The sequence below is a fragment of the Dasypus novemcinctus genome, chromosome 19 (assembly GCF_030445035.2).
Source record: "Dasypus novemcinctus isolate mDasNov1 chromosome 19, mDasNov1.1.hap2, whole genome shotgun sequence".
In the NCBI taxonomy this organism is placed as follows: Eukaryota; Metazoa; Chordata; class Mammalia; order Cingulata; family Dasypodidae; genus Dasypus; species Dasypus novemcinctus.
The window spans coordinates 40,785,990-40,810,673 of NC_080691.1; the positions used below are offsets into that span (position 1 = coordinate 40,785,990).

Below are 24,684 nucleotides of genomic sequence, written 5' to 3' on the forward strand. Positions count from 1 at the left end.
GAGAATAAGGTCTCTCACAGGCTATTTAGAATGTTAAGGCTTTTGTTATTGTTTAATTTTTAAACTATAGCAGTAGTAAGGGCAAATTTTGAAAGTTTTAAGTTTCTGTTTATCCAAAGAATTACAAGTAGGACATATCTATATGTCTAAAGCAGCTGTTTAAGGATTTTAACAATGGGTTATTCTGTATCCTTTACACATCACACACTGAGTTAGGTGTTGGGTGTCTTAACACTGTGCATAAAATACAGCTAAGGCATTATTTTTTACTATTTATAGAGCCTTTAGCTTGCAATGGGTATTTGTGATCTTTAAGGTGGAGGCAAGAGAAAACAAGAGTCAAAAGACCTGATAGCTTGAAAAATGAAATGGATAGAAAAAAGGATGATACAAAATATAGGAGTAGATTCTGCAGGAAAATTTGAGGAGCCTACACTTAAACTGATGCTGCATGTTCTCAGCAGCAATTTACCAAGGTAGGCAGAAAATACAGACTCAAAGAGGACCCCAAACAGCCTTGCATTTTCCATGAGGCTTCTATTCCCCTCTCCTCTCCCTGGTGGCAGGAAGCAAACATGGAAAAGAAAAGGGGACAGATTTTACCTGCTTGTGGTGCCCAGACTTGGCTGCAGACTTAGACTTGACTGCCGCGTGCTGTGATTGGAATGAAGAGCAGTGACTTCGAAGGCAGAGGGCCCATGCTGGCTCCAAATGGACAGCACTCTGCCCACAGAGTAGGGCAGAGAACAGAAGACCTTGTCTGCTATGGATGCTGGAGACCTTAACCCTTTCAAGCCCTGGGTAAACTGCGTCATGAAGAGCCTCTGTATGGTGGGCATGTGACTGGAGAAACTCCGTTTTTTTGTCCAGATTCGGTAACACCCGGGGGAACAAAGTGCGAGAAGCGTGTGAAGGCCAAGGACAGAGCGACCTGCTCTAGTCTGGATGATGGCAGTGCTTCCACAGTCTTGAAGCAGAGCTGGAGGCTGTGGAGGAGCCTGGGAGCATGCCTGACGAAGGAGGCCAGTATCTTCCCTGAATGTGGCCATCCTAGAGCAACCGTGGGACAAGAAGAAAGAAAAGGTCCACTTGGGAGGTTGAGATGGGCACCTGGGGGCCTCTCCTAAGGCAAGCCTCTCAGGAGCACAGTGCTCAGGAAAAGTCCTTGAGGACTCAGCCATGCAGTCTGAGCCTGATTTCACCTGAAATGACACTGGGAAGATTTCAGAACCAAACAGTAGTGATGGCATCTTGTTGCTCAAATCTATGAAGTTCATTTTGATGGGCTCAAGAGAATAAAGTGCCGAGGGCTTACTGTTAGGCCTCTTATCCCAACCACTAGCTGCCAAATATGGATTCAGCTGCATTGTACTGTATGAAAATCCATCCAAGAACCTTCTGTATCTGAACCTTTTGTAGCTTTTAGCCACAGGAAGCAGTTCAGAGGAACACCGCCGATACCTTAGTTTCTGGGTCTTTGTGGCTGGGGCCAGTTTACAGGCAAGGATAGACAGCTTGTTTAGTAAGGCTAATTCTTTGGTAGGCTTCCTAAAATTCAGGCTCCGCAAGGGATGGCACGGAGTAGCCTTCTGCTTTGGTATGTGGCTAATTAAGCTCCTAGTAGTTACTGTTTCTGATTCCAGCTGTGCAGGTGCAGATGCAGCACAAGAACTGAGAAGCTTGTGCTCTATTGTGGGGATGGTTTCGGAGAAACTCATTATAAAGGCAGGACTTCTGATTTTACTTATTTTCCTTCCCATCTTGACTTGCTCCTGACAGGAAACTTTTTTACATGCTCGATGGGGCTGTTTCTTTAAAGGAAGCACTCCTTTCTGATGTGAAGTGTTTCCAAAGGCACCGTGTATTTCATCACACCCAACAGAGTTAGGATCTTGTGCTTTCTGAAGGGTGCCAGGAAGACAAGGACCTGCGGACAACTCAGTGTCTTTCTTTAATGGATGATATAAGCTTTCCATCTTTGGGTCTTTCAATTTCTGAGACTGTGCAGCAATGTCATCCTTGGCCATCTTTGCTAGGGTGATTTCTTTCATCATAGTAGACCCATCTTTAAAATCCTTCGGTAGGTTCTTATTTTGTGCCTCATCTGACAACATTTTAGATGATGTACTTTGTTCCAATATAGCATGTGCTCCTTTTTGATGTAGGTATTTCTCTTTCTTTTGTAACGTGTAGACCCAAACCCTCTGGCTTTGTTGTTCTTCAGCATCACTAGGTATCCTCTTGCATTTAAAGTGGGTCTGAGTAGTCTCGGTCATATTATCATTATCACTGTCTTCTCTGGTAATCATCTCTTCAGATTCCTCCTCAACAGCTAAGTGACCCAGAGGACCCTTCAGATGGTCTTTGGTTTCTTCTCCTTTCACCTTAGCTTCTGATTCCAAAGTCAAAGGCAAATGACTATGAGTTGGATTTTCATCAGGGTGACAAATTTTTGAAGTATCTTCTTTTCCACTGAGGCACATGCTGTCTCCTTTACTAGGACTACTCATATTCCTTGACACACCTTCCTTCATCTCAGGCAGGACCACGTAGTCCTTTATATTTCTGCAAAGCATTTTACCATCATTTGGTTTAAGAAGATCTTTCAGATCAGTTTCTTCACCCAGAGTACCAGTAATATTGGTTTCTGCATTTTCTTGAGAAGACAGATACAAAGGCATTATTTCAGTAGATCCTAGGGTCCCTAGGGGAACAGAGTTGTCATCTTGATACCTAGAAAACAATGACTCTTTTGAAAAATTTTCCTTGTCAAACTCAGAATTTATTTCTAATCTTGATTCTTCACCCATTACTTGCAGTTTTCTCAGAGATGTTCCTTTAACTTGCTGCTCATGAGGAATATAATTTAAAGACATATTCACTCTATCTAATACTCTTATATTTGGCTCATGATCTGCAACACATGCCATTGCATGGGCACAAAAATCTGTACACCCTTCCATTTCATAGTCTTCTAAAGATCTGCATACTTTCTCTTTACATGATTTTTTTATTTCAAGAGATTCCACTGCAGAGGAAGTAGCATGTGGGAAATTTGAATCCCGCTCAAACATTTTTGTAAATTCAGCATTCAGTTCTCCTCTCTGAGGCAAAGTACTCCTTGAGGTTTTGTATAATGCCAGCTTTTCTTGCCTTGCACCACTACCAAATGTACCAGATGAGTTTGCATCTAGTATTTCTTCAGGCTTATTATTATGGTCTGTAAAGACGAGGGCTACCATACTGTCTGAGGACTCTTCAGAACAAAGAATACTTCCAAAGTCTCCTTGAAAATTGCCTTTCTTTGGACTTCTACAACAGAGTCGGTTATTATTGCCTGAGCCAGCTAGCAGATCCTTTTGGCTGTGGCTTACCCCTCCATTAGTCTCTGTGACAGTCTCTCGTTGGTCACTATGTAGGGTCTCCTTAGCTGGTTTAATGCCACTTTTGCATTCATCTGGTCTGTTTTGGTTACTCTGCCAGTCAAGGACTTCTTCTGACGTCTGATCAAGAGTTTTATTTGCTTGGTCCATGTTTTTAAAATTGGAGAACATGATATTAGGAGACTGGACCAACAATTTTTCAGTACTTGGAATGTTTGCAGATTGGTTTAGATCTTGTGCAGCACAATCAGAGATGTTATATTTACAAAATGCAGTCTCTTTGGGTATATCCTGTTCCTCTCCTTCCAGCCTTTCCTTAATGAGTTTGATGTGACTGGTGGTGTGAATGGTTTTGTTTGGAGCTCCATTACTGAATATGCCTGCTGCCATTTTGTCTCTGTGGTTATCTTCTTGAAGGCTGCCTTTAGTTTCTCTGCTACCAAGTTTACTTTCTTCTGGTGTATAACTAACTTTATGTGTGCTCTTTTTCAAAGAGGCTTCTGTTCCTTGGGAGTCGTGATCACCATGCCAAAATGCATTTTCACATTTTGCTATACAATTTTTTTTAACTTTTACAATGATTTTGCTGGATTCAAAAGCAGAACACATGCTCTCTTCGGGTGCATTTTTACTCGCACAATGACAGAGATTCTGAAATTGAACACTTTGACATTCCATGACAGATGTCTCTTGAGGAAAGGAAACTCCTTTCTTACTTGAGAGAAGTCTGGAATGTAGATCTTCTGCTCCTGAATCAGTAATTTCTTCTTTTTTTTCTAGGCTTCCTATGATGTTTAAGGTGGAACTGTTTGAAGAGGCATCACAGGCTTTGTCACCTGGTAGAGAGATGTTTTTCCTATTTGTCTCAATGGGAACAGTTTGGGTATCAGAGATAGTGTCTGCTCCATCCTCTAAAGGAGGGTGAGGGCTCTGTTGGGAATCCTCACTTGTTGCTAAAGGCATCTCTTTGTTTCTATTTAGTAGGGAGTCAGTGGGTAACTGTGCGTGGTCTTGAGAATTAAGGGACACTTGTTGATTTAAAACACATTCATTTTCTACTTTGTTTACAGCCAGTTCATCAGTACAACAAAGTTCATTCATCTCACAGGCAATGATCTGTTCATCTAAATGTGGATTATCATAATGTGGGGAGTAGAGAGTTTTTTCTGACTCAGATCTGTAATCAAATTCTGAGGATTGTGGTAACTGAACAATATCATTCTTGGGTTCTGATATCTCATTTGTTGGGCTTAACTGGTTCTCTGGCTTTAAACACAAAAGGGATTTTCTTTTAAACAGAAGTTCACTATCCAATGGTTCAATTAACTTGGTGTAGGCTTCCATATTTTTCTGGAGGTTGACTAAGGAATTAGAGTCTTTATTGTAAGTCTTTTCACGTAACACATTGGGCTCTATAGTAGATGTCTGTTCTGGCTCTTCAATCTGCATCAATGAGGAAAAATTGCTTTCTTCACTGTGTTTGCCTGGATGGCTTTTATTAGTACAAGTTTCTTTATGGTCCTCATGGTTTGTCAAGCTACTTTGAATGTCTAAAGTGATTATCAAATCATTTTCTTTTATCATTACTTCTGTGGCTTCAGCAAAAGAATTGGATATTAAAGGGCTAGAGCTCTCTGTATAAATATTGCCTTGAATGCAACAGTTATTGTGGGCATTTTTTTTTAGGGAGTCAACAGACTCTTTTTCACTAGAATAGCCAAAATTATGACCACTAGCATTCTCTTCTGGTTGTCTGTCATTAACAAGGAAGACCTCACCCCTTTCACTCCTGGGGTTCAAAAGGTATAATTCATTTTCCTCTCTGGAAGCCAACTTCTTGCTTTGATCTTTCCCATCAAAATAGGAACAGTCTGTCTTTTTGGCAGATCCCTTCAGCAAGCCATCACTTTCAAGGCCACGTTCTTCTAAGGGTGCTGTTCTGGACTCCAGATTTTCTTCCAAGGGTTCTACAACAGCTTTACTTATCATGGCTTTGGGACTGTCATGTGCAGAACTGTGTTTATCAGGATGATGGCCAAGAATCTGTTGATGATTGTCATCTGCTTCATAGACAAGACTTAGTTTACACAACTCTTCCTTCCCATTGCCCACTTTGGAAATGGCACTGTTTCCTGGTAATAATGACAACCAAGAAGGACAAGTTTTTAATTCTTCACATTCTTTTTCTTTAGAAGTTGCTTCTCTTAATCCAGGGTCCACAAGGATTAAAGGTTCTAGGGAAACTAATGTGCTCTTTTCTGAAACCTCACCACTGGTCAAAATTTTGTCTATTTCTGGGTATTTGCTGCACCCAGCTGAAAGACCTTTACTCACATTGCCATTCCTGTGTCCTTCATTATTATCCGTCTTAGTCCCATTGACCTTCATACCTTGTACTTCTTCTGGGGATTTTAGCAGAGTTTCAGTTGTAATCTGTACATTCCCTTTTATACAAAAGAAGTAAAACCAAATCAGAAAGTACATCATAAAAAAAAATAATTTGCTCTACTTTTATGAATTTAATCATATGACCAATAGCAACAACAAAGACCCAATTTAAATAGAGAATTGCAGTTACTGTGCTCTATCAATGGTTTTTGCTCTTCTCTGCAAAATATGACAGAGGGTCAAATGTGTACCTGACAGAAACAGGTAATTTAAAAAATATTTTTTTTGGAGCATTGCCATAAGCAATGGATGATAGTTTACACTGTAGTTTACACTTTCTCCCAAATAATTCTGTAGGTTATGGCAAGATCTATAATGGCCTGTATCTATCGTAACAATGTCATTCAGGATGATTCCCAAGTCCTGAAAATGTCCCCATATTATACCGTTTTTCCCTCTCTCTGCCCTCAGAACCTCCAGTGGCCACTGCCTCCACATCAATGATATAATTTTTTCCATTGGTTGAATCACAGTGAGTCTATATTAGAATACCAATAAGTCTACTTTAGACCATAGTTCATTCTCCAGTCCAGAAACAGGTAATTTTGAACAAATGCCTTTCTCTGAATGTTGCTTAGCATTTATAGATAAATGCTGGACAACTAACTAAAGCACAGACATATATGCCTACTAGAGTCTTAAGAGGCTTCCATTCTAAAACATTAATAAAGTAAAATTGCAACACAGTAGCTTACATTATTAATCATCTTATTACTTCAACTTAGATAAGTCATAGATAAAATTACCTCTTTGATAAAAGAAGTTACACATAACAACTGATATATAAAAGAGATTATTTGTAAGTTGAATATTAGTCTTGAACCCAATTAATCACATAAGACCATCTTTTTGTAAGAATGATCATAAGCCGATAATTATTGAAGTTGAGTGATAGGTACATGGGGTTTAGTAAGCTCTTTTGCTTTTTAATAAGTTTGAAATTTTCCATGATGAAACATGCAATTCATAAAGGGGTTTTACTTTCCAAAATAGAAGGCAATAAAGACCTCAAACTTGTTAATGTACATAAAAAGAAAAAACATACCCTCAAGTGTGTACATACATGTAATAAGTATATGTATGTATATAAATAGCAAGCCATTTACACTAAACAGATAAATAACTATTATCAATTTTCTCTATGCTTAGGCAATTCCGTAAATTTTGGTCCCAAACAAATGAGTAGATAGCAGATGAGCAAAGCAATAAGCTCAATGTAATTTTGAGGCAAGATTCTTTCTGCTGAAGTAACCAATTTTATCCTTTAGTATGATGTAATCTGCTGAGGGGTGGGCAGAAATTTTTTAAATCAAAATTTCATTTAATTTTGTAAGCCTTTTGCTTGACATATTACACATTGTTACTGTTCGTTTTTTAGGATAATCTGAATGACTTTACCTTTAAAATAACTTCATGTCATTGCATATGATTCATTTTAATTGTTCTCATAAGTCATATATTTCTTTGCAAAACACAATATAGAATTGTCACTATATAATGACTTACTCCCAACACAGTTCTGAAAGATTTACTAATTAAAAAGAAAAGCAAATCAATTTAAAGATCTAACTTTCACAAGAATATAAACTCCACGAATGCACAGATCATGTTTCTTTTGTTTTTCTCTTTCTTATTGCCAGGCTACTATCTGGAACATAAAAGGTACTCAGTGAATAAAGGTACTGCGGAATTGAGGAACACACTTGTTAAACCAACAAGTGCTATTAATAGAGTACCCAAGGCTTCCTTATCCATTCTTCAACAATTACGGAGAGCAGCAGTTATGAGAGAAAAAGCAGTGACTCTGAAGCCAGGCCAACCTGGCTTGAACCTTGGCTCTGTGATGTTACTTATCTCCAGGATTCCTCTTTTGTTAAAAGGAGAGATTACACTTACCTCAGTGCTACTGAGGATTAAATTAAATAATACATGTAAAACATTGCTTGGTACCATGCCTGCCACATAAAGGAAAGGTGGCCTTTCCTTTGCTCTGTTTTCTCTCTTTATTTTAATGGACCTGAGAACAGGTCAGGACACATCATTTTAAAGTATTTGGAGTTTAAAAACATTAGATGGGTGAATGCACACTGGAACCTACAGACACCAATCACTGACTAAAGGCAGCCTTGACATCCTAATGATCCACACAGCACTTAAAAGCTGAGAAACAGGCCTGGCTTTCCATATCATAACAGATAGTGCCACTGTCTTCATGAATTTCTAAGCACAAGTATTCCAAATGAGTTTATTATATTTCTCTACTGGACTGCCATTCAAAATGAAAATGCATTCTGGGACTTCCTTTCTGTCTCAGCACCATCCTAGCTGTATCCCTATAACCTCTGCTTGGAAAGCTGAAAAACTCTCATCTATACCTGAGCTGTATACTGCGGGCTTACTCTGTGCAAGGCACTGCACGCAAAGACTCTCCTCTCCCTTAGAGGCCCCACTGCAGGCAGAACGCCTCTGCTCCACTTAGTCAAAAGTCTTTGTGAGGAGGTGAGGGAGAAGCCACTTCCCAGGCCGTGTAGCAAGTTGTTGGTGGGGAAAAAAGGTTGTGTACAGCTTGAAATCAAAACAATATTCTGTCCATTATTTTGACTTGTTTTTAATCAGATTTGTTTTGAAAATTCAAAGAACTTGAAAGGAGAGTTTGAGGCAATTTCATGTTTCTTAGAAATTTTTTAAAGGCTGCTGAACATTGATGGGGATAAAGATGGCACCTACATCACAGAGTTATTGTGAGGATGAAATGAGTTGATATATGTATACGGAATCTTAATGATTGCTCTGGCCTTAGTACCTGATACTGACCTTGGCACACGGTTGGTACAGAATAATGTTAGCTGAATGAAGAATTGGAAAATTAAGTATACTTAAGGGTGAAATGTGCCTTTGTTTGAGGTACAAGCCCATTTTAAAAGCCTAAGAGTTGAACCACCAGGTTTAAGATCATGAACTTCAAATTTTATAATAATCACTTAAAAGTGCTGACATTTGCAGAAATGGAGAAGCTGATCCTAAAATTCACATGAAAATGCAAGGGACCCATAACAAGCCAAAGCAATCTTGAAAAAGAACAAAGTTGGAGAACTCATACTTTCTGATTCCAAAACTTACTACAAAGCTATAGTAATCAAGACAGTATGGTTCATATTGGCATAAAGATAAACTTATAGACCAATGGAATAGAATTAAGAATCCAAAATAAACTCTAACATGTATGGTCTGTCAACTGATTTTTGACAAAGGAAAGAGTTCAATTCAATGGGGAAAGAAGTCTTTTCAACAAATGGTGCTGGGACAATCTGTGATCCACAGGCAAAATAATAAAGTGGACCCCATCTCATACCATACATAAAATCATTTTTTTTAAAGTCCCCAAGGGCAAAAACATGACAGTTTTAGCAACCAATCCTAGCAATGGAAATACAGACTTATTATAAAATATTTTCCATATTATGAGAAAAAAACTGCATGTGGGATATTTATAGCCAGTTGTTGTCCAGGTAGTCTTTAGTTCTAACAGTACCAAGAAAGAGGTGAAAGTTGAGTGCAAGATTGATGGGTCATCCAACCGAAAAAGCCAGAATGATCATAGTAAGTCTTTGGGACGAGTTGTGTTCAAAATCAGTGATTGCATAGTACAAGTAGGATACATCCACAGGGTAATTTCGTGTTGTCTTGTCTTTATTTTGTATCAGCTGGACCTGCCATTCTAGAATTATGAGACTACCTTGGAGAAAAGTGGGGTGGTGTGTGACACTGGGTAGCATCACAATGGGCTTCCAGATCATAATGTCCAGTGTCCTCTGAAGTAACTGTCTGCTGCCTCTGCTGCCCTTTAAACCAGTGTAAAGACGCCACATTAAAGACTGGTAAATAGCTGATTTGGAACATGTATAATGGAGGTCTTGTCCTGTTTTTATGTGGTTTAATTGCCAGGAGTCTAAAGCTTAATGTACTGTGCTCAGTAAATTTTTTACGTATTTAACAATGGCTAACTGTTGTATTTTGATGCCAACACAGTTTTAGGGATAAAATGATAAAAGAATAAATGGTATTTGACCAACATCAAGTGACTTTATAGCTGCAATAAATGTGGTGAGTGGAGACTCCTGAGGTTTTGTATGTTGAAAGAGAAAAGAAGAAAAAAATATATCTCAAAGTTAACTATAGACCTAAATGTAAGGGCTAAAAATGTTATAACTCTTAGAAGGAAACACAAGAGTAAATCTTCATGATTTGGGGTTAGACCATAACTTCTCAGAAAAGACCAAAAGCAAAACTGATAAAAGAAAAGACTGATAAACAGGACTTTATCAGAACTAGAAACTTTTGTGCTTCAAAGGACACCATCAACAAGTGAAAAGACAAGCCACTGACTGGGAAAAAAAATGTGTGCAAATTATATATCTGCTAAGGGATTTATATTAAGAACATATAAAGAACTCTTATAACTCAACAACAAAAAGACAGATAACCCAATTAAAACATGAGCAAAGGGGGAAGGAGCTGTAGCTCAATCAGCTGGGCTCCCGTCTACCATACGGGAGGCCCTGGGTTCACATCCCAGGGCCTCCTTGTGTAGGCAAGCTGGTCTATACTCTGTGGAAAGCTGATGGCCCATGTGCTGCGGAGAGCTGGTGCAGCAAGATGACCCAACAAAGGGAGACAAGCAGGTACAGAAAAAATGCACAGTAAATGGACAAGGAGAAGAGACAGCAAAGAAAGGAACAAGCTGCAAGGGGGGGGGGATAAATAAATAAAATCTTTTTTTTTTTTAATGGGCAAAGGGAGCATAATTCTCCACTCCTTAAGCATGGGCTGTACAGTGTCTTTTTCCCAAAGAATACAGTATGGAAGGGGAAGGGTTAAATTTACATTAGAGAAACCTGACCCTCTACTTCAGCCATGGGATCAAGGTCAACATTGGCAATCCTAAATCATTCTGATATTATCTATACTTGACATGATGTGATCCTCCCCAAAATCCTAATCCACTATTAGACAAGTTTCAAATGACAGAGGATGGCACTATTCATAAATGCCAAAAGGTGGAAACAGCCCAAGTGTCAATTAACTGATAAATGGATAAATAAAATGTGGTTTATCCATACAATGGGACATTAACCAGCCATAAAAAGGAATTAAGTGTTGATACATGCTACATGTGAACCTCAAAAACATTAAGCTAAGTCAAAGAAGCCAAAACAAAAGGTCATATACTGGATGACGCTATTTGTATGAGATATCCAGAAGAGGTAGACATTTTTCCAAAGAGGATATACAGGGAAGAGGATGTGGCTCAACTGATAGAGCATCCACCTACCATATAGGAGGTCCAGAGTTTGAACATGTAGTGAGCTAGCCCATGTGCAGTGGTGCCATGCGCAAGGAGTGCCATGCCACACAGGGGTCCCCCCCGCGTAGGGGAGCCCAACGTGCAAGGAATGCGCTCTGCAAGGAGAGCAACCCCACGCGAAAAAAGTGCAGCCTGCCCAGGAGTGGTGCTGCACACACGGAGAGCTGACGCAGCAAGATGATGCAACAAGAAGAGACACAGATTCCCAGTGCCACTGAGAACACAAGCAGACAGAGAACACATAGCGAATGGTCAGAGAGAGTAGATGGGCGGGGGGGCGGGAAGAGAAATAAATAAAAAATAAAAACAAAAGGATATACAAATCAAAACCACAAAGAATGCAGTGTATGACAGGCCACATGCTGACCGGGATCTGGGTTTTCCCAACACACCAGCACAGTTGCCAAAGTGCAGAGCAAGGACAGGCGTGGAGCTTTAACCCAGAGGCCCCACCCTTTGGGCACATAAAACCTGAGCCTCTGGCTGGCGGCATAAAAATAAAGATTCATCATGCCTAGGGGTGTATAAGATGACCCTGCTACGGGTCCCTCCATGTACTACCATCAAAGCTGTTCACCTCAGTCACAGTCCAAAGCAGTACTAAATCCACCCAAGACATCTACCTGGACAGCCAGGACCACAAATGTAAGGTGATGAGCCAGTTGGGCCTAAACAACTCATCAAAGCCTGGACATCAGTATCCAACTGCCCTGGGCAGATTTACCCAGCTCCCGAGGTCCCTGAGCTACCCCTAAACATGTAGCTTTCAAGGGCAACCAAGGGATACTGACCAGCTCTGAGTCCCATCCCAAAATCATCCCTAAAAGGAAATATCTGGTAGGAACACAGGTTGACTGCATTCAGCCAGTGCCAAAATAGAAGGCTACCAAATTCTAGTCCACTGGGGTTCAGCATGTCTTCCTGACAAAGGTCACTGACTTGGATATCCAGGATGCCAACAACTCAAGCTGTAAGTTGACAGCAGTGTCCACGACTGTATCCCATATTCCAACTCCATCAACATTGATGCTGACTCCTGGCAGGGCTCAAGATTGCCCAGAGTCAGGAATTTCTCCTATGGAGACAACAGTGACCCTTTCCCAGATGAGTCCTCACTGCCTCCATCTGAGTCTTGACTTGATACCTCCTCCAGCTCCCCTGCAGAGCCAGCACAGCCAGAGGCTGTATTCACCAAATGCAATCAATGTGCCACAATGATGAAATAAGTTGTTGATGTGGGAGGAGTGGGTTGGGTGAGGTATGGGGTATATGGGAATCTCTTATATATATGTATATATATTTTTTATGGATTTATTTATTTATTTATTTATTTATCTCCACCACCACCTCCCACCCTGGTTGTCTGTTCTCTGTGTCTATTTGCTGCATCTTCTTCTTTGTCCGCTTCTGTTGTTGTCAGTGGCACGGGGAATCTGTGTTTCTTTTGGTTGCGTCATCTTGTTGTGTCAGCTCTCTGTGTGTGCAGCACCATTCCTGGGCAGGCTGCACTTTCTTTTGCGCTGGGTGGCTCTCTTTACGGGGTGCACTCCTTGTGGGTGGAGCTCCCCTACACAGGAGACATCCCTGCGTGGCACGGCACTCCTTATGCACATCAGCACTGCGTGTGGGGCAGCTCCACACGGGTCAAGGAGGCCCAGGGTTTGAACCACAAACCTCCCATGTAGTAGACGGACACCCTAACCACTGGGCCAAGCCCGCCGCCCTTATATTTTTTAATGTAACATTTTTGTGATTTATTTATCTTTAAAAAAAGACAATAAAAATATGTATATTAAAAAAAGGAAAAAAATAAAATAAAATGAGAATTATCAGAACCCAAGTTGGCAGAGGTAAAGTAGTATCTCCCAATTGCCAAATACAAGGTGGTTATGGATAACATAATGAACAGCAGAGATAAAGGACCACTCAGAATATTCTGACTTGCTGAGACTTTTGGGATTGCCTATTACATCATGGTGCACCTCAAAGTAAAACTGATGTGCAGTCTTCTACATTCTTACATGATTTGTTGAGACAAGTTTGGGTATAGTGAACAAATGTCTAACTTGTCTAACAAAAGTCTAACTTGAATCACAGTTTTTCTACTACTGTAATTACTGTTCAGTATTTGAAGATTTTGTGTGAGTCTCAGTGAGATGCCCTGCATGTTACCAAAACCTTAGCCTCAAACCTGGTAAGTAAAGCCATTTCCACAGGATTCCTCTCAGTTTTTGATTGATATTCTCTAGACCATTCATAAAAATAATTTATGTTAGTTGAAAAATCTATTATCCATGCACTTAAATCACATAAAACACATTTTCTTACTCTTTCCTGTGGTCTTTAAAAGTATCTTAGAGCTGTAACCTGGATTTCATCCTTCCTTTGAAATGACTGCTTAACTTTAGAATCTTGGAGAGGTTGAAAATAAAAAGCACTTTGGTATTTGAAAAACAAACAAAATATGGGTGCTATATGGGTAAAATACAACCAAGGTAATTTATAGACTATAGTTAGTAATATTGTAATATTTTTGTAGCAAAGGCAAAGAAGATACTGTATCAATGCTAAAGGTAAAATAAAAAAAGAATATGAGATTAGTTTTATGAGATGTGAATGTGACCAAACATTTTTTTTCCTTCATTTTTTTTCCTTAACAAGGAGACAATGATCATGTCATTTAACCAGTCTGTGCTTATTTATTTATCTTTATAAACACTGGAGCAACAATTTTGTTTTTAGGATTAATTAAGATAAATATGCCTGGACAGAAATTTTTAAAGTAATACTTCCATAATTTAAGCTGCCTTTTGCCTGTCATTTTAATTTTTGAAGTAGAAACAAGGTTTATTTCAAAAAAAAGGAAAAAAAAATCACACAGGATTTTGAATAGACATTTCTTTAAAGAAGATATGCAAATGACAAAAAAGCACATGAAAAGATGCTCAAAATCTAATATTAGCCATTAGAGAAATGCAAATGAAAAACACTTTGAGATACCATTTCACACCCACCGGCATGGCTACTATTAAAAAAAAACGAAAAAGAAAATTTCAAATGTTGGAGATGAAGTGGAAATAGGAACATTCGTTCACTGCTGGTGGGAATGTAAAATGTGCAGCTACTCTGGGAGACAGTTTGCCAGTTCCTCAGAAAGTTAAGTATATAATTACCATATAACCCGACAATCCCATTTCTAGGTACTAACATATACCCAAAGGAAATGAAAGTAGGGACTGAATCAGACATGTGCACACCAATGTTCATGGTGGCATTATTCACAACTGTCAAAAGATGGAAGCAACCGAGGTGCCCATCAACTGATCATTTTTAAAATGTGGTATATACATACAATGGAATATTATTCAGCTGTAAAAAGGAATGAAGTTCTGATAAATGCTACAATATGGACGAATTTTGAAGATACTGGGTCAAGTGAAATAAGCCAGGTATGAAAGGACAAAAATTGTATGATCTCATGAACATGAAATAATTAGAATAAGCAAGCGCCACAGTCAGAATCTAGAATATAAATTACCAGGGGATGGGTTGTGTGTAGGGAGTAGAGTTAAGGCTTAAAATGCAGTTTTTATTTAGGATGGAAAAGTTTTGGTAATGGTTGGTGGTGATTGTAGCATAACATTGTGAAAGTAATTAACAGCACTGAATTATGTATTTGAATATGGCTACAAGAGGCAATTTTAGGTTGTATATATGGTTCTAGAATAAAAATTTAAAAATAAAATCTCAAACTTCTGGAACACAATGGTAACCTGGGTATTCTGTGAATGGGATGTTAGAGAAGGAAAAAAATGCACTGAGGAGAGAGTGTAGTTGCCTGTATTTGTTTATGAAAAACTCAGTGCAGGGGATCTAAATTCATTCCTCAGTACACTATATTTATAAATTACCACGTAACACTGACATCTGAGGTCCTCCATTCAGAATAATCGACACTTATAAATAAAAGTACATAAAGCACTTTTCATAATGCTCAACAGTGTAAATACTTAAAAAACAAAGTGGCAATATATTTGATTTCATCAGGAAAACAGAAATCTAATATGCTCTCATCTAGGAGCTTTTATCTGGTGCAGTGTGTGTTTTGGCAGCTGGGGCCTCTGGAGAGAGTAAACCTGGATTTCCGAGAGGCATCACATACTTTTCAATCTGTACTAAATGATAATGTAGTAGATGCATAATCTTGGCAAAGGAGGCATGCTAGCCAAAAAGGAGAGCATGTGATCTGTTTCACTCAAGTCCATTCATGTGGAGTAGTGATGGTGCCACATATTGTTTGCCCTTCCAGGGCTTAATTCCTCCATAAAGCTGCCCCCATAGAACCTTCCTCACTTGCTATGACTGGCTGTGACTTTGAAGCTGTGCTTATTTTCTCATGTGTAACAAGGGGATACCTTTGAAGGTTCTTGGGAGACCAGATGGATGAAATAAAATATTACCAGTTTGGCAGTAGGTATTGCTGCTAAAAACTCTAGTAAAATTGCCACCATTTTCAAGCTCCCCATATCAAACTCAGAACCTTACAAGTGGGCTTAGGGTTAAAAAAAAAAAAAAGTCAAATAATTCATTTTACCAATTTAAGTCCTTAAAGAAATATGGCATTAGGATGGGAAGAAAAGTATTACAAAGTAGTTTATCTGAGGACACTTTTAAGAAGCACTCATCTTATCCATGTCCATGTGGACCATCGTTTAGGTAAAGAACAGCAGATAAATTGCAGATGAAAGATTTCCAAGCAGAAAGTAACTCTGGTTCTCCTGTGTAAAAAGGTCAGTTCAGTGATTAAATGAAAGTGAGCATCACCACACAGACAATAAGTTTTGTGGTAAGATGTGGGTAAAGAGACACCAAAGACTGAACTAGTAATACTGGGGCCCTATAAGTACTGGTGATAATTATGTTTAAAACTATAGCTCCTGGGAGCAGATGTGGCTCTCAAGCAGTCGAGCACCCGTCTCCCACATGGGAGGTCCCAGGTTCCATTCCCAGTGCCTCCTAAAGAAAAACAATGAGCAGACAATGAGCAAAACACACAAACACAAAACAACAAAAAACCTAAAGTGCTATTCTTCACAGCAAGGTCCTTTAATCAGTGAATTGACACTTAATATTACCAAGCCTTTGAGGCAGACAGAAAATCTCCAGGAACAGGAAGCAGGGAGATAACTGGGACAAGTGCCCACTTTCATGTCCAGGCTGCCAAGAAGCTGAGAGGCAAATCTGATTTTCTACCATGGTAACAAAATGCTCACATAATATAATGTATTTGCTCTATCTTCTTTTTTGGGCAGTTCTGATTATTCTGTATTAACCTTAGCTGTATAATATATACACATGATGCTCTCTGAAATTACCTAAGATAATCTTTTAGGAAGAAATCAATTATAAAATAAAATAGAGGCTAGAGAGCTAGACTCAAAGTAGGCAGTGGCTTGGGGCCAATGGATGGATGGGGGGTGGGTCTTGGTATAGCCATGGTCCATCCTCTTTGGACCTCAGATTCCTCAATCAATCAATTAAGCAAGCAAGCAAGTAATCAACCAGTTAAACTAAAAGCGGTATTTCAGATGCTTATATTCCTCCATTTTTTTGAGGAGCAAATGAGGTAAGAGAATGAAACTGCTTTGAAATCTCTCAAGGCGACCTGGAATGAACACTTTTCTTCCATCTCCGCACCACAGAACAAGAATGAAATGCACTACTACCATGGGGCTGAACTACACTGGGTGAATTCTTGCCCTGTCCTCCATAACCCTTCTAAACAGCCAGTTTAGTTTTATAAAATAAAGAGAAGACTTCCCATTACCAACAAGGATCCGATACACCTTCAGCAGGGACTCATCATGGGAAAAGTGGGAGGCAAGGCATTGTTCGAGGAATCCTAAGATTGTTGAAGGACATCCACTGGTACAATCAAGCATAATTTTGACAGTTAAATCCATTTTGCATGGCAGGCACCTACAACCCTTACATTCCCAGTGTGTATACTAAGTGGAAAAGGGAAAAGAAATTGAGTTAAATAAATACCTTTGCTCCTTAGAAAATCTTCAGGAAGGTCTGCGCATAAAATCTCTTTCCTTGACTGCATCAGGAGGTCCTCCTACGGTAAGAAAATCCAGGAGTCAGGAAGGCTTCAGAAATACCTAAACTAAAAAATGTTGATTATTCTCTGAGAGACTTCTCTATGACTCCAAAGAATTTGCTAGCAGTCACAGGTATTAAGAACTGAAGGAAGTCTCCCATTTTAAAAACTTTTTATTTTGAAATAATTTCAGTTATAGGACAGTTGCAAAATTAATGCAAAGTCCATACAGAGAATTCCAACATACCCCCTACTTAGATACCTTGATTCACCAACTTTTAAGATTTTGCCACATTTGATGTATTATTCTATTTATCCATCCATCCATCTGACTACCCGCTTATTTACTTTCTAAACAGTTGAGATTAGGTTGTATAAATTGTGTTCCTCGAACACTTAATATTTCCATGTACATTTCCTAAGAATAAAAATATTTGCTTATATGTAACTACCTTAAGTATACTTACCAAGTTCAAGAAATTTAACATATTGATATAAAGCTTAGAATCTCTATTCCAAAAATTTCCTGATAATGTCCTTTTGGGCATTTTTTCCTGAAACCTCACATTTAAGTTAAGTATAATCAATAAAAACTTTCAGTTCTGTAGAACTTGAGCTCGAAAAGCCAAGTTTTCCAAGTTCTGCACAATACTAGAGGTTTAATACATCAATCTGCAGATCCAAATAAAACCCTACGAATATCTTCAGAATGAAGAAATAAATTGCTGCAATGCTAAGTATAAGATTCTGACACAGCACTAATCTCAAAATAGAGATAAGTGAAAGCATTGCTGCCCCTTTATATTTTATGTTTGTATAGTGGCACACTTAAACCCCCTCCCCAGATGGCTCCCTTATCTGTTTGCTCAGGGTTTTTTTGCTCACTGTTTGCACTTGCTGCCTGGTTGTTGTTTGCACTTGTTTTTGCTCACTGTTTTTTGCTCATTGTCTTTTTTTTTCTTTAGGAGGCACCAGGAACCAAACCAGGACCTCCCACATGGGAGGCAGGAGCTCAACAACTTGAACCACATCTGCTCCCTGCTCATTTGTGGGTTATTTTTTGCTTTTGTCTGCTTGTTTTTTGTCTTTAAGATTTATTTATGGGAAGCGGACTTGGCCCAATGGATAGGGCGTCCGCCTACCACATGGGAGGTCCGCGGTTCAAACCCCAGGCCTCCTTGACCCGTGCAGAGCTGGCCCATGAGCAGTGCTGACGTGCGCAAGGAGTGCCCTGCCACGCAGGGGTGTTACCCATATAGGGGAACCCCACGTGCAAGAAGTGCACCCTGTAAGGAGAGTGGCCCAGCACGAAAGAAAGTGCAGCCTGCTCAAGAATGGCGCTGCAAACCCGGAGAGCTGACACAAGATGACGCAACAAAAAGAAACACAGATTCCTGGTGCTGCTGATAAGCACAGATGCAGACACAGAAGAGTGCACAGTGAGTGGACACAGAGAGCAGACAAATGGGGGGGAGGGGAGAGAAATAAATCTTTTCAAAAAATTTTTCTATTTATTTATTTATTTTCCCCCTTCCTTCCTCCCACCCTGCTGTTTCTGTTGTCTGTGTTGTCTTCTCATTTTCTCTCCTCTAGGATTCACCAGGATTCGATCCTGGAGACCTCTGATGTGGAGAGAGGTTCCCTGTTAGCTGTGCCACCTCAGTTCCTGGTTTCTGCTGCGCTTCACCTTGACTCTACCCTTCATCTCTCTTTTGATGCGTCATCATGTTGCTGCATGTTTCACTTGTGTGGGCATTGGCTCACCATACGGGTACTGGCGCAGGCACTGGCTCACCATACAGGCACTCACACGGGCACTAGCTCACCACGCGGGCACGCTTTCTCTTCTTCTTTTGTACCAGGAAGCCCCAGGGATACAACCCAGGTCCTCCCATATGGTAGGCAGAAGCTCTATCACTTCAGCCACATCTACCTCCCTGTCTGCTTGTTTTTTCCCCCTCATTGTCTATTCGTTTTTGTTTTTTTTTTTTTTGCTTGATATCTGTTTGTTGTTCTTTGTTGTTTGTTTTTCTTCTTTAGGAGGCACTGGGAATAAAACCCAAGACATCCCATGTGGGAGGTGGGCACTCAACAGCTTGAGCCACATCTGCTCCTCAGCACACTTAATTTTTAATCATGCCCATGTTTAACAATCAGCTTAATCATGACCATGTTTAACAATCAGCTTACAAAATTCCTGAAAATTTAACAGTAAGTTTTTATTTTAAATTAGTGAAGTTACAGACTTATAGAAAAAAATATGCAGAATATACAGAGTTCCCATATTAACATTTTGCATTAGTGTGGTACCTTTGTTACAAGTGATAAGAGAATATTATTACAATTGTACTATTAACTATAGTCCATAGTTTACAATAGGGCTCACTGTGTTGTTGGTTTTTTCCTTAACTTTTTTTTTCCCCTCAGAGTTGGTCTATTCACATTTTTTCAGATGGGAGTACATCGCGCTTTTTGTACATGAATATCTATGTCCTTCAATAGGGTTGGGAAATTTTCTACCATTATTTTTGTTGTTGCTGTTGGATTAAGTGGTTTTTTTTTTAGAATTTTTATTGTTTTTTTTTAAAAGATAAATAGATCACATAAAACTTTACATTAAAAAACATAAGAGGTTCCCATATACTCCACTCCCTACCCCACCCCTGCTCCTCCCACATCAACATTCCTTTTTATCAGTAAGGCAAGTTCATTGCATTTGGTGAATGCACCCTGGAGCACTGCCACACTGCATGGACCATAGTTTACATTGTAGTTCACACTATTCCCCAGTCCCTCCAGCGGGTTATGGCAGGATATACAATGTTCTGGCATGTGTCCCTGCAATACCATTCAGGACAACTGCAAGTCCAGAAAATGCCCCATATCACATCTCTTCCACCCTCTTCCTACCTTCAGCAACTCCCATGGCCACTGACTTCCTATCAATGATACATTTCTTCCATTGCTAGAGTCACAACAGTTTTATAGTAGAATACCAGCAAATCCACTCCAATCCATATTATATTTCTCCATCCTGCACACCCTGGTATGGCAATATCCACTCCACTAATATCCACTTCTAAATCGAGAAGGGGCTTAGATCCCACATGGCTGATGGATGCGATTCTCCTGCTTGCAGTTGTAGACAGTCTCAGTTCCCTGATATGGTGGTTGACCAGTCTCACCTCCCTGTCAACTGACCTGGGTAAGTCCAACAAACTGGTGAGTAGGTGTTGCAACTCTGCTGAGCTCAGGACCGAGCTGGCACATGGATAGTCCAGAGATTCATGTCTCCTGAGCATACACAAACCTCAGTGCCAATCACAGGTTCAGTTAAAAGTGACAGAAGAGACACATACAGCTACCATTATTTCTTCAAATATTCCTTCTGCTCCTTTTCCCTTCTCCTTCAGGACACCCATTACACATATGTTTGCATGTCTTTTGCTGTCATTTAGTTCCCTGAGACCTTGTTCAATTTTTTCCATACTTTTCTTCATCTGTTCTCTTCCATGTTCACTTTCAGTGGTCATTTCTTCAGGCTCACCAATCCTTTCTTCTGCCTGGTCAAATCTGCTATTACATGATTCCAATATTTTTAAAATTTCATTTATTGTGCCTTTCATTCCCATAAGATCTGCTATTTTTCTACGTATGCTTTCAAATTCTTCTTTGTGCTCATACAATGTCTCCTTAATATCCTTAATCTCTTTAGTCATCTCATTGAATTTATTAAGATTTGTTTAAACATCTATGATTAGTTGTCTCAACTCCTTTGTGTCACCTGGAGACTTATCTTGTTCCTTTTAACTGGGCCATAGCTTCCTGTTTCTTGGTGTGGATTGTAATTTTTTGTTTGTGTCTTGGCATCTAGCTTACTATTTATTCTATGTGCAGTTTTTCTCTTTAGTTCAGAGCTTCCTGCCCTTTCTCCCTTGCTCATTGTGCAGTAGGAGTGAAGGATGTAGTTGGTGCTATAAGCTGTGGAGGCTCAAGCTGCCCTCATTGCCCCAGGGACTGAAGAAGCTTCTCCCAACTTTCTCCTTTGCCAGGGGTAGGGACAGAGTCACAGCTGTGTGGTAACATCCAAGTCATGCAGGCCTAGACTGTAGTTGCCCAGAGAGAATGATGAAATTTCAAGCCCCTTTCTCCTTTGCCTGGAGCAGGGATGGAGCTGCAGGTGTGGTAGTAATCCTATGCACTACAGGTCTACGATGACCAAAGTTGCCCCAGCAGACTTTCAATTATTCAGTCTGTGCCAGCCAAAAGTACCTGCAGTTACCTGGATAGGCTGGTACAGGGCCTGCCAGCCTCCTCCCTGCCACAGGTGGGGCTGAAACCTAGTATAGGGCTGTAGGCCCATCTGGGTGAAAGAAACTGGTTCCTACCATCACTGTGATTTTTTGGTCATCTCTGCATCCCCTCATGATGGGGGTGGATTCAAAATGGCAGCCACCATCCTCTTTCTGACTTGGACAGATTCACACCCTACCTGTTCATTCCTAGGGTTATACCTTAGCCAGCCCAGTCTACTAATCTGTAGCTGAAATCAGTGGCCAACCACCATCTCTTGTTTTGAGGAAATGGAGCTTCCAATTCCAGCCACAGAATAGCTCCTGGGGCGGCCTGCGGTGCCAAAATAGGATAATTACCAGCTTCCGTGGCTTGGCTGGCAATTTCCAGAAGAGGCTGGCACAGATCCCCCACAGTTTCCTCTCTGCCAGAGGTAAGGTTGGGGCCTATGCTAGAGCTGCAATCTGACCTGGATGGAAGGAAGCCGGTCCCCACCAGCACAGTGATTTTCAGTCCGCCCTGCTTCCCCTCATGCCAGGTATGGAGTTAAGATGTTGGCTACTAGCCTCTTACTGACTTGGATAGGTTCCAACTTTAGCATTTCTTAGGATTATACTTTAGCCTGCTGAATTTACTCATCAATAGCTGGAGTTGGTACCCAACTGTCTCTTCCTCCCCCATTTTTGGGAAATGGAGCTTTCACTTCCAGCCATGGAATAGCTCCCGAGGTGGCTCATGCCTCCAGTGGAGGATGGGCACTGGCCTCCATGGCATGGAGCACTCTACTTACGCGTCTTCTCTGCAGATGGGCAGTCTCCTCCTTCCATTCCTTCAAGGATGTTGCAGTATGCTATTTTGGTCTCCTGGAGCTCCCAAACAGGTGCTTCAGCTAGCTCCAGATAGCTCTGGGTGTTTACTAACTGCCCTGTAGCAGGAGGTGACTCTAGGAGCTCCTTACTCTGCTATCTTCTTGCTGGTTGTCCCTTCCTTAACTTTTGTAACACTTTTCCTTTAAAACAAAGCACAAGCCATTTGGGCTCTAAGCAAAGGTCCGTAGTGGAAACAGAACTTGAGAGGGGGGAGGGAAGATTTAACAATGGTGAACACAAATGTTCAAGGACAGGAGTTAAATGCCATCATTGGAACTAAGAGATGAGAACCAGAATGGACTGTCATACTCAGAGCAAGACTACTCTTTCATTTTTCTACTGAAACTTTAGTGTGGAGTACTTTTTAGGTGCATGATCCTAAAAACAAATTATCTCCCTTGTAAGTATAACACTACCATGTTTGGCAATAAAGTACAAAGTCTAGCATGATGCTGGATTGAATTTATGTGTAAATGGGGAGAAAAGAAAGCTCTTATTACCATAGAAGGATTGATCAACTATGGATTTGGCAACTATGTTGGTAATACTTCCCTCAAACAAGAATCATCAACTGGTGGCTAAAAGTTTTAAAAAGAAACTGAAATATTTACATAGTTTCAAAGTAATTTCCCACAAGACACTTACTATTTACAAATACAAAGGAGAAAATAGTAACATAATAGAAATCCAGCAGATCCCACTTAAACCAAGTGATCGAGGTTCACCTTCCAGCATGAGGTATACCGACATCATGTGCCTTCTCACGGGATGCAATGAGAACCAACATCACTTTTGTAGGGTTCCCACCCCCAAAATGCATAACCAGAATCTAACCATGAGGAAACATGAGACAAACCTGAATTGAGGGAGACTATGAAATACATGACCTATAGTCTTCCAAAGGAGAAAGGTCATGAGGAACTGCTCTATACTAAAGGAGTCTAAAGAAACATCACAACTAATGGATCCTGGATTTACCAGATTTTAGAAAAACTAAAACCATTTTCTTTTCTTTTGCTACAATGTACATCAATGGGACAATTTACTAAATTTGAATAAAATCTGTATTTTAGATAATATTATGTAGATCAGTGTTAATTTCCTGATTTTGACAAATGCTCTGTGGTCCCTTAAACAGAATGTCCTTGTTGGTTAGGAAATACATATTGAAGCATTTAGGCATCATGACTGCAACTATACTCTCAAATCATTCAGGAAAAAAAGCAAATATAGTAAAATGTTAACATGTGAGGAATCTATTTAAAAGGTACATGGAAAGTCTTTGAACTATTTTTGCAACTCTTTTCCAAGTCTCAAATTATTTCAGAATTAAAAAAACTTTATTTGCAGTTACATCTGATCTTTTCTCCAAAACGCCACTATTCTTCAGTTTTCCAGTTCTCAGGTTGAAGGTTTGAGGTGTGAGATTAGGTGCTGTATAGGATATTCTTTCAGGTTAATACTTTAAAGGCAGAGTGCTGGAGCAAAAGATTATGGGATTAGGAATCAGATTGAGCTGGGTTCCAATCTCAGGACTCTTACCTCCTAGCTAGGTAGCACTGAAAGCAACTTATAGGTGACTGTATGAATAAGTGGGACCACATAAAACACCTAGCAAAATGTCCTATGAAGATTGGTTGCTCCATGAGCAAAGCTTCTATCATTCATAAGGCCTTGGACAATCCCTTTCTGTACAAAAATCCAATAGGTCTGACACCATGAGAGATTCTGGTATGTCCTCTGGAGTTACTAACCTAAGCTTTTCTGAGCTACAAAAGTCTCTAGAAAGTGAAAATTGAACTCAGGTAAGCAACATACAGGCTTAGATTCCTAAGGTTTCTGGTGAGCTGGTGCAATTAGCCCTTACTGGGTCCAGTCCCTGGAGTGGCTGCTGGAACTTTAGTTCTACCTAACCTTTTCCTCTTAAGAGAGCAGCAGAAAAGGGCTGTGCCCCGAAGGAGGCAGTAGTGATCATATATACAGATGGGACTGCCTGTACATTGAATTATGCAATTAAAATGCCAAAATATAGAGCAAATGAGATACTTCCTACTTCCTGACATTTACAGAAAAACACCCATAGCTAAGAACACAATGAAAACAAAGGGAACTTCCACTTTCTAGATGGAGCTTTCAGTTTCTTACACTGGCATTATCTAGAAAGGAACTGCAAAACAGTAACTAAATCACTTCAGTATAACTTAAAAAGGAATCTGCCTCCAC

At 40.0% G+C, this 24,684-nt stretch overlaps 1 protein-coding gene across 7 annotated transcripts in view; it reads right to left on the reverse strand.

The window, feature by feature from the left end:
• The window catches only part of PRR14L (proline rich 14 like), a 79,310-nt gene that overhangs the window by 21,433 nt on the left and 33,193 nt on the right, over window positions 1-24,684 (reverse strand). For all 7 annotated transcript variants that reach the window (XM_058281701.2, XM_058281698.1, XM_058281704.2 and 4 more), the window contains 2 exons: window positions 17,245-17,317; window positions 604-5,827 (listed from right to left, as the gene is read on the reverse strand). In XM_058281701.2, the coding sequence (XP_058137684.1) occupies window positions 604-5,827; window positions 17,245-17,317 (5,297 nt within the window). The remainder of the gene's footprint in view (window positions 1-603; window positions 5,828-17,244; window positions 17,318-24,684) is intronic.